The 16,271-nt window shown below is 36.8% G+C and overlaps 1 protein-coding gene across 1 annotated transcript in view; it reads left to right on the plus strand.

Annotated features, from left to right (window-relative positions):
• LOC145992161 (uncharacterized) overlaps positions 1 to 16,271 on the plus strand; it is a 71,621-nt gene that overhangs the window by 37,354 nt on the left and 17,996 nt on the right. Inside the window, exon 3 of the mRNA XM_083128441.1 lies at positions 12,168 to 12,291. Coding sequence (XP_082984567.1) covers positions 12,168 to 12,291 — 124 coding nt within the window. The remainder of the gene's footprint in view (positions 1 to 12,167; positions 12,292 to 16,271) is intronic.

Here is a 16,271-nt window from a genome sequence, read left to right on the forward strand (position 1 = left end):
ATAGCCCCACGGACCATTTCCGGCAAGGTTAGGTTAGGTAAGCATAGTTTTAAAAAAAATCTCGTAAAAAAAAAGGCACGTTTGGAAACACTGGCGAGACCGCGTGACTTTCGACGCTCGCGCGATCTGCAGGTACATAATGGAAACAACGGCATAATGTTCTCGCTTTACAGAAAATGCAAGTTCCTTACATAAAAAGTGATTATTTCTTGTTCTTCAGCATTCTATGGTGAAGTTTTCAGTTTCCGTGAAAGAAAATACCTCGAAGAACTTCGACAATGCTACAGAAACTGATTTCAGTAAGTAGTTTATTCTGTAAATTTGAAGAAAAGTGTCTCCGATATAACGAACTGTTACCGAAAAGTTTTAGTCAGATCTTGATTTAAGTTGTCAAAACCTAGACCTACATGTAGCCTATATTTAAAGGATACTGTTCTGTGCAGAGTTAAATTTGAGGTGGTGTTTAGTTAACTAACGTTTAGAGGTTTTTATGATAGTAATGAATTAGCTTAATGTCCTAATGTTTTTGGAATCATGACGTAAATATGGCGATTATCTCAAGTTCAATGAATTTCGCGAATATAATTCAAACAAAGCAAGTTTTGAATAAAGATTTAAAAAAGGTTATTCTGAAAACATTCCATCGTGTTTCTAGTTTAAACATGGAAGGAGTTCTTGGCACGTCATTACCAAGGATTATATATAGGTAATTCTTCATTACCTCCTAAAAACAATCCACCTTGCAACAGCACCACCATTTAACACAGAAATACACTCTTTCAACTACCATATACGCCAGGGTGTTAACAAGAGAAGTTAATTGCCGTAAAATAATACCTCATTTCGACGTAATGTGTAGAAAGCACGGCTATTATTATACGCCTACTATACTACATTGAAGAGCATAATTCTTATCATTAGAAATACATGCGGGATGCAGCTGTTAAACCGATAGCAGCAATGCGTTAAAAGTTATCATAATTGCTCGAGCGAACGAAAGGGAAAGACTAATTCTCAGACGAAATGAATTGGAGCTCAGTGACAAAAGCTTGTCGAAATGAAAGTTTAGCACGTGTATCCCTTGAAGTTTAATTTTCACTTTTGTAAACGCACTCTACTTGCGAAAGCTGGTGCTTGGTACTCCATAATAGACTACAACCTTCTAATCTGAACTTTCTTAGGATGACTTCTTAAGTTTATTTTCATCATCTCGTATAGTTTGGGTATGAATGTCACGATGAGTTGTATGTTTCTTGCTTTGCAGTTCCAGGCAAGGAATGTTTACTGGATGTTACAAGATTATCTGAATTTAATGCATGTAGCTGTAGAGTAGAGTAGCTTCATGGGCGGATTTCCTTCCAAATGTGGTAATCAATTTGTAAAATTTTAATGTAGAGATGTTTAATTAGGAAGAAGAAAAGACCTGTGCCTTAACTCCGTCATCCGAAACAGTTCGGGATCCTTACATTAAATAACTTTATTACCATAAAGTTTCTGGAATGGACAAAATGCAAATTGCTAATTCATCAATCTAGAATGGACTTACAGTTTGAGACCCAAACCACCGATATGTGCCTATACTAGAAATCGAACCAGATGCCATTTGATTATAAAGCTGCAGTTTTAACCACTACGCTACCGGCAAATGGTTCGCAATTTGCGATCCCTAACTTTGTATGTGTCCTCCAGAAGTTATGACGGAGAGGGGAAGGAGATTTCGACATTTTTAAGTAGGAATATACTGTAGAGTGCAAATATACACAACTCTTAGTATAAAACATTTATGAACTTGCGTTTTTGAACCGTGTAGCAAACAGTTTCAATGCGAGCATGGTTTTGTGAGAAGAAAGCAATATCTTGTTAGATCAAGATTGATTGGCTTTAATTTACTTTGTATTTTGTACCACTTTTGGCTAATTTGCGAAGATGGGAATGACTGATGATATGATAAAATTGATGAATGGACACTCACAAACATCCATTCCCAGGCCGGGATTCGAACCCGAGACCCCTGTCGTCGTAGCGCGATGTGCTAACCATCCGGCTGTTTGATCACGAGTTTCACGAATTAGACCATATACACGAAAATTGTGTGTTTCAAACAAACTATTACTTGTTTTTAATAAAGTAATTCAAAAGTATAGAAGCTAACCATAGTCATCAAGCAACATTTTTTGTTTCCCAGAAACAATACCCAGTACAGTGTCTTGACTTGAGTGTCAAATTAAACGAGGTGCTTGACCCTTGCCTTAATCGATACGCTTAGAAGCTTCACGGCTTTCGTGCAGTCTGCTTGATTGCACTTGAGATTTCTTGCTAAAAATCATTTAAAGGGAATACAACATGCAGTGCAGACTTGCTTTTAATTTCAGTAAATTATAATTCTAACCTTTGGTGCGTATTGCACAGACATGAGTTGTTAGTATTTATACATTCTTATGTGAATTACCTATAATTAACTTTAAACAACTTTATGTTTTTTTAGTAATTGCGACAGAGTGGTTGGGGACGATTCAGTATGGTCAAAAAGAAAAACATACATATTAAATTATTAAATAGGTAGTTTGGAATGGAATAGAATTGTTGAATAGAATTAAATATATATATATATATATATATATATATATATATATATATATATATATATATATATATATATATAGAGTATAACAATATACTATACCAGTAAAAATATAATGTATTGCACTAATAAGCATTCATTTAGGCGATTTTTACTGTTTTCGATAACAGTAAAATACATTTAATGTATGGAGTATTGAGAATATTGTTTCTTGTTATATTAATCTCTTTCTATCCAATTTGGTTATATTTACTGTCTCTCAGTGGCGTACGCAAGGGGGGGGTTACGGGGTTTAACCCCCCCCCCCCCCCCTTGGGCTTGTGAAATATTATGAAAAATGCTGTGGAAAAAAATGAAATGGCCATTTTTTCACTGTCAAAGATCTGGGACAATAACAGTACTATTACTACTTCTACTACTATTACTAATAATAATAATAATTTGAATTATTATTTCCATGCAGCATGGAGAAAAACACAGCATTCCAAACACACGTGTCTTTCAGAGTGATGCCTTGAAAATAAACACGAGTTTATGAGGTTAGGTTAGGGTGACTATGATTTAAAAGAGAAAAAAAAGTTGTTTTGTATCTCAGTTGCAACAATGTTCAATACACTGCCGTACGCAGGATTTTTTTTCGGAAGGGGCTGGAATAGTAAGTGTGGATATCACATGGCTTCGTTTTGGAGGGCAGGATGCATAATAAAATATTTCGTATTTTTGGAGCTTTTCAGTCTATTAAAATTGTATTCAAAGACATAAATGGTAATCGGGATTTACTTTAAAAGAGGTTTCGCATTTACACATTTTGATTTTTTAAAGTTCTTAACGGATTTTTATTTGAAAATTCTGATTTTCTCAAAATTTCGGTAGGGGCTGGAACACCATCGGCAACCCCTCTACGTACACCAGTGTTCAACGAACATGTATTTGTTTGTGTGTGAACAATGAGAATTAACTAAATAAAGTTATTGGTACGTTGTAAGAGGCTAATGTATAGACAAAGGCTAGGCGGACAAGAATACAGTCACCAATTTGCCTTCCCATGTATTGTTTACCGCAGCACGTTTGAATGTCTCTCTTTAAAATGTGTCACCTTGTTGACTAGACAATCATTCAAACGACAATAAGCTTAACTATTGTAAAATGTTTTATTGGTAAGAACAGGGAGACAATCTAGATGTGAATTATCGGGGACATTTATGCAGGGAAGAAGCCGGAAAAATTCCAACCAATTTCGGGAATCGAATCCGGATCTCCCGCGTGATTGTCACTTGTCAGACGCTCTACCGACCAGATCACCGCAGCTTCTTGGATGAGTTCCATACTTTGATTATTTCAATTTATTTTAATATATTTTCTTGTATTTATGAATCTTCTTCACCCTCGAAATGTCTCACCTCGTTGACCAGACAATTATTTCGTAACAAAGAAACAAAAAAATGCTCCCAGGATTTGATAAAACTCGAATGACTAGAAAGTAATTTCGTTCTAATGTTTTCATAAATACTATATTTATGTAGATCTCTACTACTTAATAGTAGTAGTAGTGGTATTAGTAGTATTATTAGTATTAATTTAGCTAATTAATTAATTATAAGTATTATTAATTAATTGTGATTATTATTATTTAATTAAAGTATAATAAAACAATGATAACGTGAATTTGGAAAACAGTTTTAGAAATAACTCCCCCCTTGATGAAATCCTGCGTACGCTACTGCTGTCTCTTTTTTATTATCTTCCGTCTATTTTGTATATCTAGGTTGCTTGTGACTATGAGAATGAATTATGAGTGGCGAAGGAAAATGCAAATGAAATATCCAGGCTTTACTCAGGATGCGAATCTTAGTACGCTAAACACTCCGCCACGGAGCATGGCTTTATGAGAACATGTCAAATAGTGATGTAATGATTTTTTTTCTAAATTGTAAAGTTTTACATTTGTTTAAGTACTTATTGAACTTTATTCAGTTTCCTCGTAGTTTATTTAATCTATGACATTATAATTTTATAATATATATTATAAAGTATATAAAGTATATATAATAATAAGTTATAATATTCTGTAGAACTAGCTTCCATGGCAGCCAAGTAAATTTAAGTCTTCTGTTCCTAGCACTTACTAACGGGGACGAAACTGATACGAGACGTTCAAGCGACATTGCGATAAGAATCTGAAGTTACTCGTGTGCTTGGGAGGCTTTTCTCTTGAGACGTATTAGTCATTTTCAAACCTGATTACACCTCATAATCTTATCTTTTCTTAATGTTGAGAACAAGAAGTTAGTCATGTCAAGGATAATACCTGTACATAAAGTCTCAAGAATCTCACAGGAAGCTCGGATGTTCCATAACTTCCTTCTCTTCATTGTATGAAGATTTCACATTGTCATAAGTTTACAAACTGCAACGAGGTTTTAGACCTCATTTTCATACAACATGTATTATCAGAGTTCAAAGACATTCAAGTTTAGAACAATGATGTGTTCCACACTGCTAGGTACTAGCTTTCTGCTAACTGATAAGTGGCGGCCATGCTGTACGGCCAGGGGCGCCGACTTGTCAAAATTATTTGGGGGGGCTCTGATCACTGAAATAAATTAATGAATGACTCACTCTCTCCCTTTTTTAAGTTTTGGCCTCAGTGTTCGGAATCTCATAAAAGCCCACGAATTCCTCAAAAATATCAAACTTTTTATTCACAGTTCTAATGCAGAATATTAATTGTCCACGGATGGATATGTCACAAGTTCCGTCAACCATAATAGCAAAATATTCCCGACTTTTAATATCTGCTACCACGGAGCGCAAAACAGATCTCCCTAATATATCAACGATCTCGTTCTGAATGTCATGTTAGAGCCATTTGTAGCCCGAACGTCCCATCCACTACCCTAGTTCATGGACAACGTCTTTTGAAACTCCTTTTAGTAAAAATTTTAACAATACTCATAATTACATACTTAGTACTCCCTCTGTCCCATAATTATTGTCCGGTACACTTTTGTTTGTTGTCACAAAATACTTGTCCAATATTCAAACTGTGACACTTGTGTATACAGAAGAAGAAAATGAAACACGGGAATGAGTCATACAACGTTATTACTCAAGGATCAGTACAAATTGGCCGATCAAGTATCCAAAAGAACATAAATAAAAAGTTACCATTTTGGCATACCGGACAATAATTATGGGACAGAGGGAGTATATAGTAATAAGTCATGTGTTTTGCTGTCTCTGGTCATAGCCCCCCCAAAGTTGATGGTTTAGCGGTCTCAGCCCCCCAAATTGATGGTCTAGAACATTTCAAATGTGTATTTAAAGTTAAGTTCATGTGGCACAATTCAGAGTAAACTTTACAAGAGAAGTAAAATAATACATTAGATCCTCTAAAGCAAAATTATTTGGGGGCTCTGCCCCCACATCGTTAACATTGGGGGGGGGGGGGCTCGAGCCCCCTCCCCCCAAGCCTCATGCAGTCGGCGCCTATGTGTACGGCAAGAAATGGATGTAAATCACTTAACCTAGTTCGGGTTTTTATTAGACCAACTTTGAAAATGCAGGATACGAGAAAAGTTCTGAGTGCAGTATAGATTATTTAGCTATTACATTCTAAAACTGAGCTCCATATTTTATGACAGATACAAATGACTGAAAAATGAGAAGAGAACATTTTGAATCTACTGAGTGGACTTGGTTTATGCATTGAACTGTACTGTGAAGGTACAGTCACCGGCAATAAAAATGGCACACCCAGGTACTGAAATACTGACTTCCTTGCAATACGTTATGTTTGTTGCCTAACTCTACGGCAATAGCAGAACTTTCTATTAAAAAGTTGCTATTGAAGTCGGCTGATCGCCGCTGAAGTGGGCAAAACACACAACGCATTGCAGGGAAGACAGTATCTCAGGATCTAGGTGTCCCGTTTCTATTGTCGGTGACTGTACATAGATGTGAGGTAGACAGGGGTTCCCATTCCCCAAATTCAATGGCGCACCCCCCCCCCCAATCATATCATAACCTCTATAAAGTATGCAGTCTATTTCTTTAACTTTATCGAACACTTTACTTGATCTGCACCCCTAAATTATTTCTTTACTTCATCTAACTGATTAAATATGATGCAACTAATACAGTATGTAACATTCTTATTCGTACACACGGATTTTCAAATGCTTTAATATCTGAAAGGAAATACACTCTTTTGAAATTGTTTCTTTACAATTCAATAACTAATATCATTAGGAACATAAAATCTTACCCAAATTCTGTATAACCAATGACAATAATACTGTAAATTAAATGAAACTGAAATAGAAACAGGCCATTTTTTGTACAACTTTTCTATTCGTACACTTAATAATAGAAAAGAAAAAAAGTATATTCAGAGCAAATTGACTGACAGTTCTAATACTTTGATGCGTATTAACCAGTTTCCGACATGTTTCAGAGCTTATTTTATTCCACTCGGCTTGCACAACAGTTTTCAACTCTTGTTTGGACTTGACGCCTGTTTTATGGACTCGCCACTTCAAAATTGCCCATAAATGCTCAATGGGATTTAAGTCTGGACTTTGAGCTGGTGTTTGTAATAGTTTGGGCACATTCCAAATTAGCCAATTCATGTTAACTTGCGCCTTATTCTTACTGTCATTGTCTTGTTGGAATCTGTAGGTAGGCGGCATGTCTATTTTTTGGGCACACTGCTTTACATTGTTCTTCAATATGTCCAAATAGACATATGCATCCATGATACCATCAATAAACTGGATGGTACCAACACCTTTGGACGACATACAGCCCCAAATTATTAATAACCCACCACCGTGTTTAACTGTTGGAACTGTGTTAATGTGATCATTGTCTTTATTTGATTTTCTCCAAATCCTATTTATCCCATCTGACCGTCGTCTGACCATATGACACTATCCGTAAATTCCTAGTCCTTGTGGATGTGCTCTTTCGCGAATGAAAGTCTATTCCAGCGATTCACCTTATTTACATACGGCCTCTTTCGTGATTATTCTGCCATGATATCCATGCTTCCACAAGGCAAGTCGGACAGTTTGATCGGACATCATATTGCCAGCAACAGTTTCTACTAACGGTCGTAACTGAGGAACACTTAGTCTGGGGTTTTCTCGCACTCTTTTTAAAGCGTTCATCACGTTTATTCAACCGTCTCTCTTTTGGTTTTCTCTGCACATTCTGTGTTGAACCTTCCTCTCTAAATTTGTTTACTATGTATTGAACTGTGGAGTGTGATTTATTGACTGTTTGTCCAATTTTTCTTAACGAATAACCTCTAAGGGCCAAATTTATAATAACATCCTTCAGATCGGAACTAAGTTCCTTCACCTTGCCCATTTCGAACACGCAGATAGATAGACGATAGGCCTACAACAATACCTACGCCAGCATTCCGCTTGACGGGGAGCGCGCCTGCATGTTCAAACTGCACGAAATCGCCCGAATAGCGGTCTGTATGCGAGGAAGATTGAAACTCTTGCCTGTACGAATAATAATGTTGCATGGAACAGCGTATTTTTCTCTTTTCACACAAATTATATGCTCTGTTTATACACTTTGAACATACATTTTTATTGACATTTGTTGGTGAAACCTTCATTAACATTAATTTCCAGGTAGATATGAAAATTATTATATTTACTAGTAGATATGACATTTTTGCTCGGAAATTCTATGTGTACGAATAACAATGTTACATACTGTAGCAAAAAGTGTTTTGGAATCAGATAAAGTACATGATTAACAAAGGAAATATATTCTGATCCCGCTCCCTCTCTTAACAAATATTGCAGCATGGTGCCTAGGTGTGAACTTTGCCTACATATTTAGAATATATATATAGTATATATATATATATATATCGGGTGATCCGTTTGAGATGTCAGAAAAGTAAACCGTTGTGTCCAATGCAGAAAGGATGTAAGTTTTGAGTGAGTGGAGGTTTACAGACTTCAGTCATGTGGCTGTACTAGTGTGCATATAACACTCGAAAATTCCACATCCCATACGATACATTGTGCGCTGTTGTGGCGTGACCACTATCTTTATCTACCATGAACGCTAGCACCACGCGGCTTAAGTCTGTAAACCTCCACTCACTCGAAACTTACATCCGTTCTGCATATATTACAACAAACTGCTCAGAGATACGTACATTAACCTATTACACAACCGTTTACTTTTCTGACATCTCAAACGGATCACCTGATGTATAATGTAATAATTCTTGAAGCTTTCCTGAAGGCGAATATTGAAGAGGTTTTCTCTGCCAATCTCTGAAGATGAGAGTGACGTTAGCTCTCGGCTCGGAAGCCTATCCGGAAATCACCTGGCTGATTGTCCGAGAAAGCCTCTTCAATATGTGTTTGTCTGTGTGTGTTTAATTTTATATTATTTTATAATAAGTAACCTGTGGCGGAACAGGCCGTGAGGTCCAGGTCCTACCTACCGTCTGCCGGTCTCTCTCCCCAACCAGTTAGGGGGTGACGTGTGGTCAACATGACAAATCCCCAGTCCTTGTTGTAGGTTTCCATGACCGGGCTACGCTGCTCGTTCGTAGATCCCCAATTACCTCACGATGGTGGGTGACCACCGGTCCCATACACAGGCCGAAATCTCAGGAGAAAAGTTGTTACTCTTCCCCCAGGAGACTCGGAACCTGCGCCCAATGCATGGCGTGTTTAGACCGCGCAGCCACAGTGCGGGACTTAATATTATTTCAAATGTTTTAAATCCCCTCACCCCCCAAAGTTTTGATGGTGCGATCCGCGTCATTGTTCCCACCCTGTGGACACCCTTGGAGTTCAAGCACCACACATTCTCGATCTCGGCCACAGTGAAATTGATGTGATATGCACAACCTCATGCTACCTTTGCCCTAAAAACCTCGTATGTACATTTGCGGACCTTGTAATCAAACCCAGGGCTCCATGACTGCTACATATCTGAACCAGAAACATTTTATTCACACTTCCGATAGTGTACACAGCTTTCATTGCGATAGATCATTGTTTTGTGTACATCCACGCTGCTTGAAAGAAAGCAATCGCCACTATATTTTTCCATTTTTAAAAAGAGGTCGGAAACAATATGAAAGATGTCCTAGAAGCAAGAAGGTGGAAACCAGAAATCCGAATGAACACGCTGTAGGGAGGTCAAAAACAAGTGCACAGAGAAAGCATTCAATGACACTGTGACCCTGAGTCTGCTGACCTACAACAAAACAACCATGACTTCGCGTGTTCAAATTGGAAGGAAGTAGCAGGTTATCATGTTTATTATTTTTTTTTCCTGCACGGTAAACCACGTGAATGTTTCAAAAGTTGAAATGTCTTAAAATATAAGATTCTTATTAAATTGATGGATTCTATTGTTGAGTTTACAGCTCAACCAAGGTGAGAAGAACTGAGGTTAACAAAAGTCGATAGTCATTTTTCTCCTCTTGCTTCCTCTTCGTTTGTGACCGAGTGCGCCTGTGTTGCCAGGGTGCGAAATCCTGGGGGGTACGGGGGTGATTTCCCCCCACCAAAATTTCCTGGGGGAGAGTTTTTGATACAACAAACAAACGATAAGTAATTTAATTTAATTTCAAATACACGGTACTAAGAATAATATCGAAAACATACACAAATTAGTGTAGTTGTGAGTGTTCAATGCCTTTCTCTCTCAAGAGATCATTAACAAATCTACATCAATATGCACAATAAAAGTATAACAATAATATCAATAATACTAATTGATTTATATTAACATAAAGCAAAAACTAAATAAAAACTTGCACATAATAAAACCAATTCAACTATTTCATAATTTATTAACATCTTTAACCAGTTAGTAAAGGAAGTAGTTTGCTACTTTATAATATCTGATTATATATATATATACACACGTATATATATATAAAAGTAACACATTTATTTATCTTGTGTAATTAATAATAATAATAATAATAATATATTTTTAATTTAGTAGTTTATTTTTACTTTTAATAACATTATAAATATGTATATCGTATAATCTATATGTATGTCTGTGGAGGAGGTTTTTTTTTTTTATTAAGATCTTTCTCCCCCCACCAGCCTTAAATGATTTCGAACCCTGTGTGTTGCGATAATGTGTAACGTTTTGTTGTCAAAATCTTCAATAACGTTAAATGTTACGTCTCTACATTCGCTGTGTACGGTTGTCCTCTTCATGATGAAGGGGCACTGACTAAAGGTGACGACGATGCGTTGAAGAATGCCGCAAATTTGGCAACGCAGGGGCAGGATTACATGGTAAACTGCTGATTGCATCGTCCATGCTCCATCAGCTTGCTTGCTTGCGGTTGAAAATTATTGGGCGACTGCGCCACAGGTCATCTTGGTTAAGCTTTAGGGTGGCAACTTTTGATGATGCCAATCAGTGGCTGCGATTGGGTTACAAAACCTGGGGGGCAAGATGTCAAAACTGGGGGGCAAGGACAGTTTACTTTCCCTTGGTAGATAAGGTTTAGTATAGTGCGGTGGCAAAAAGTGGGGAGGCAAATGTGTGTGAAGAAAAAAAATAAAAAAATGACATGTAAACAATTTTGAGCTACGTCGCCAGAAATGTTTGTAGGGGGATCAGGCCTTTGATAAAACTTAAATACTAGAGGCAATAAGGTAATAATAATTATTATAGATTTATAACCATTACAAACTAATAAATATAGAATAATTTTATTCGAATTAATAATAATGATATTATTTTTAGTAGTAGTAGCATTTATTATCATTTTGATTATTATTATTATTATTATTAGATCATTTGAGACAATTTTACTCGATCCGAAACATGACAGAAATTAATGTAACTCAATAATCTCGATTGGTGTGTCCACTGTCTGTCCCTAATCTACATCACCTTTCGATTCAGTTAAATTATATCCTCTTTTATGTGTCGGTTTGCTATATTATTCTTTACATGTTATTTATAAGAGACTAGCTTGAATAATGAAATAAAAGAGAAAGAAAGTTCTATCTTTTGTGAATATAATGTTACGTTTTCTCGTGGCTAACAACATTGATTCACAATTCTCACGATATACACTTTTATTATTGTTTTCTTGATGCCTTCATATTCTGCAATCCCCGGTCCTGAGTCAGAGTTTTCACTTAAAAATGGTATTTTGCACTTTTCATTTTCAGTTGATGGAATAGGGTTGTACATGCACAATATACAGAACTAAAAATAAAACATTAAGTTTGCTTCATGAACCTTTTTTTAAATAAGGAAAAGATCTTGTCTGAAACTCATTTGATTAATTGAATTCTCAATTCCTGTTACTTGATATGTGGACAGCAAGGTTTTAAAAATAAGAAAACTGATGTATGACACAAATATACGAATAAACAATTGATTTTGTCCAATACATACATATCTCAGAGATAACATTACAACGGGCACGTCGCTCAAAAAGATGTTGAGGTTCATTGGGTCACTGCTTCGTTGTAGCTGCGTTATCTTGGAAGAAGGTATCTTCAAATGTGTTGGAAATTGTGTCCTTAATGCATTTTTTTCTCTTCTCCAGGTACGGCTTTGACACGCCGCCTAATTACAACGACCATGAACTCTACTGTGGAGGTTTCTCACGGCAATGGAACAAGAATGGCGGAAAGTGTGGGATCTGTGGAGATGCGTGGGACATGCCTCAGGTAATTGAGCCTTGATCCGGATCATTTCTGTGTCATTTCGGTCTTTAAACTGATCTCTTTTTCCTCTCTCTCTCTCTCTCTCTCTCTCACACACACACACACACACAACACTCCACAATTTTTATCATAAATCTGAAGATCCTATCATGGTGTGTAAGTTTCTTGCTTATCTTTCTCACCTTACTATTAGAAAATGACTCAATGGAGGTCGCAGGTAAATCATTACAATTGTAAAATGCTATAACTTTAATCTTCAATAAATCTAGTTTTCCCAGCCATTCTGTCAATTTTCAGATTGGATAAAGAGAAGAAAACCAGGTCTGAAATTGAAGTTCAGTGAATGTGATACTCACCAAAATGAAATTCTCACTCCCCATAGTAATTTATAAATAACACGAGTATTGTTTCAACTGTTCGAGTGTGTTTTTTATATCAGAAATATCAACATTTATGTCAGTATTTTAATGATTCTGAAAGAATGTCGGTAGATTTCATTGGCTAAATTAGCTGATAACATGGTGAAAAGGTGTGTGGAAATTTGTTTCGGTAACTTTTTAGGAACATGACTTGAGGTGTTCTACTTATAAGAATTGCTATTAGAATAAATTCTTTTATATATGCCAGGATTGGTTTATCTTGAACGAAAACGTACAATCGTTAATTGAATAATATCTAATTGTCCTAACACGGAGTAAGGCAAGTTAGTTCCCTCGATAAATTGGTAGCTGTGATTGGACCTTTTATCTTTTCATATTTCCAGATTTTTATAGCCTTATAATTTACTAAATGATTAAGTTGAAAACTTAAATAGTTCCATTAAAATGACAATAGCAACAAGCGTGTACTCATTTGTGAAAATGTGTAGATCTTTTTTATTTAAAATACTTTCTTGTATCTTTAGTTCCATAAGTATTATTTACGGCAAGAAAAAAGCAATATTGTGTGCACATGGAATTTAGCAATGGCGTATTTATGATTGTGTCTTGGGAAAACTAAGTTTCTTTCTTCCAGTTGTGTCTATGAATGTGTGTCTACAACATACCAACTCCACTTCTGCATTCCAGTTGCAGGCAATAGAATTTCTTACTGTTTAGATAGAATAACACTCTGTTTATGGTTAAAAGGTCGAAGAGAGCTATTGTATCTAAACAGGTGTGTATCTCAGAATATAGTTGGTCTGATTCTGCCTCTCACTCACTCACTCTTTGTCACTCTGTCCCATTCTTTCTATTCTCAGTCTATATCTTTTTGTCAATTGTATCCAGTTGTGTGTGTGCCTGCTTGTGTGGTATTCTTGTTATACTATAAGCCGGCGACGACTCTTTTGGTTGATAACATTTTAAAATTGTTTTTCATTCAACTGTCATAAAATTAGCAGACAACATTCTTGAACACTTGTTGCAACACAACAATCGCCAGTATACCGTGATAACGACACCGCTTGAAAACTGGGACTTGCAGCCGTGTTGTGATACTGCCTTAGTTTTGTGACTTTTCTTGGAAAAGTTACAAGTTCGTTACTTGAATTCTGAACCAAACCATAAAGCTGAATTCGACAAGTTCTTAGATCTGGTTTTTCCCAACCTTTCTGTTTAGTTCCACAATGCGCCATTGTCTGGCTTTCTTGTTAAACGAGCAACCGGGGGGAGTGTCTGTACTCGACGCTCCCGGGAAGTTCCATAACATCACCTCATTATTCCACAGTTTCTTTGTTTAGAGAAGTAATTTTCTATGAATTTCGTGATTTCCTCGAGTCAAATTTCTCTAATTGCCACCTTCAACTTTTCCTGTGAGGAGATGACTTTCTTTTCCCGTCTCAAAAACATGAAAATGGAAGTTATTTCTTCAAGATTGCGCGCATATTTCGTACTAATTTTGATGCACAAAAAGTGCTAGTTACAATCATACTCGCACAGTGGCGTGCCCAGGATTTTCGAAAGGGATGGATTTTGTGAACATTTTTAAGTAGTCAGTCCTCATTATGTCATATTTTCCTGCCTTTCACATTATTTTAGAAATACTGGACCAAAAGGTGGTATAACCCCCACCAACCCTCCCGTTGGGGATGCCACTGTACTCACGAACCCTAACAACGAGATGTGTATCCTGAATAGAATTTTACAATCGCTTCTCACTTACCCCCCCCCCCCCCGAGATATCTGGAAAAGTTCATGTAATTCGAATGGTGGTTCGTAGCTATATTTTATTGCAAATCATATTTTTTCTGTAATTTACAGCAATTAACTGGCATGTCCAACAAAATAACGAAAGAATGTTTTCACAAGAGACATTAGAATCATGTTGACTGTCGTAACTAGGGGTGTGCGGGACAACAAATTTTAAAAACATGAATCACAGGTATCATGAAGGACAGTAGATTAAATGGTCCCGTGCTTTGTGAAAAAGTACAAGAAGACAAAGAACTGTTTTTCAACAAACTGATAGATGTTGATGGAAAGGAAGCAAGGCGAATCAAGTTTCTATCTAAATAGTAGACTGGAGTCTGAACTTGTATGCAGTGCCAAAGTATTTTGAATTCAATTTGAATATTATGATTTATAACTTATAGCCTAACAATAATAATAAAATTTCTGACTGAAGGGCAATATATGAAATCTTACTCTGCCCCAGCCCCGAGAGAAAATCCTGCGGACGCCCTTGTATGTTGCGACAACGAATATCAGGGCATCATTCAGCTTGTATCGAACCTAGAACATTCGGTGACAACCACTCAACACGCTGATGCGGTTCATGGAAAAGCCAATGATGAACAAGGTGTTCCTGTGCCTCTCGTATCGTGAGCTTTGCGTCGGTGTAGCGTTAAAAAAGAGCTTCCAGTTCCACAGCATTTTTCCCCTTGCGTGTTGGAATTTGTAAGAAAGCTACAAATTAAAAATATCTTAACATCAGAAGAAGATAATTAGTTGCAGATTGGAATCGTAGAAGGAAAAGAAACGCCCGACATTATTTCTTCTTTTCCTGGTGTTGTATTGTAAGTATGGTTGACGCTCTGTTGGGTGTCTTTAGTTGCACCACAGACATCAAGAACTCTGGCTGGAAAATTCGAATCAAAGAGTGGTCAGAAATTGGTGGTGGTGATAATTCCAAACTGTAGAAAGAACTGATGAGGAGCCACGACGGCTAACTACAAAACAATTAATTGAATATGAGGGATACCTTTTCAACTCGAATTGAAGTCTAGTAGAATTCTTAAAGTAGAGTCCAGCGCAGATAATTCTGCCGTGCAATGCGCGACAGAACTAAAGAAGCAGTGTTGCTAATGGAGCAGATAGAAAAATCGCTGCGGTGCGCCGATGCACAGCTGTTACGTACAACAATAAAATTAGAGAATTCAGGTCTATCTAACGTTGAGTTTTAAACGTCATGCATTATACCAGGACTAGGATTAATATGTACTAACAAGTGACTATGTATGTAGCTACATACATATGGACTAAAAATTCGCAAAATATGAACTAACACATAAGTAAAATTACCAAAAATGCTGCAAAGAAGACTTCTTCATACGATTCCTTATTTGAGTGATTTCAAACAAAATAAAAAAATATATATATTATTTTTCATTGCATTAATGCACTGGTGGCGTTCTAACTTTTCACTCCCAAAACCCGTATACACTGGTATGGAATTGCAACGGCAGATAATAACATGCCAACGTGTTAAACCGCTACAATTGCACCATAACACTCCTCCTGAAGCAGTATTATTATTTCCTCTCTGATATCGGCGACAGTCGGTTGCCTTTGTTGTACATTTACAAAGGATGCCGGCTTCCACAACAATAACAAGTACATATACTGCCACTAGACGATAAGCTGCGCGGATTTTTCTTTTGTTATGAACCAGGGCCGGCGCTAGTCATTTTGCCTCCCTGGGAGGTGGCGGCAGATGCCGCTCTATTTCGACCCCCCCCCCCGGTCATTACGCAGCAACGGAAAATTGAAAATCAATATATTCCT

The sequence above is a fragment of the Lepisma saccharinum genome, chromosome 9, assembly GCF_977018435.1.
Source record: "Lepisma saccharinum chromosome 9, izLepSacc3.1, whole genome shotgun sequence".
NCBI classification, from domain to species: Eukaryota; Metazoa; Arthropoda; class Insecta; order Zygentoma; family Lepismatidae; genus Lepisma; species Lepisma saccharinum.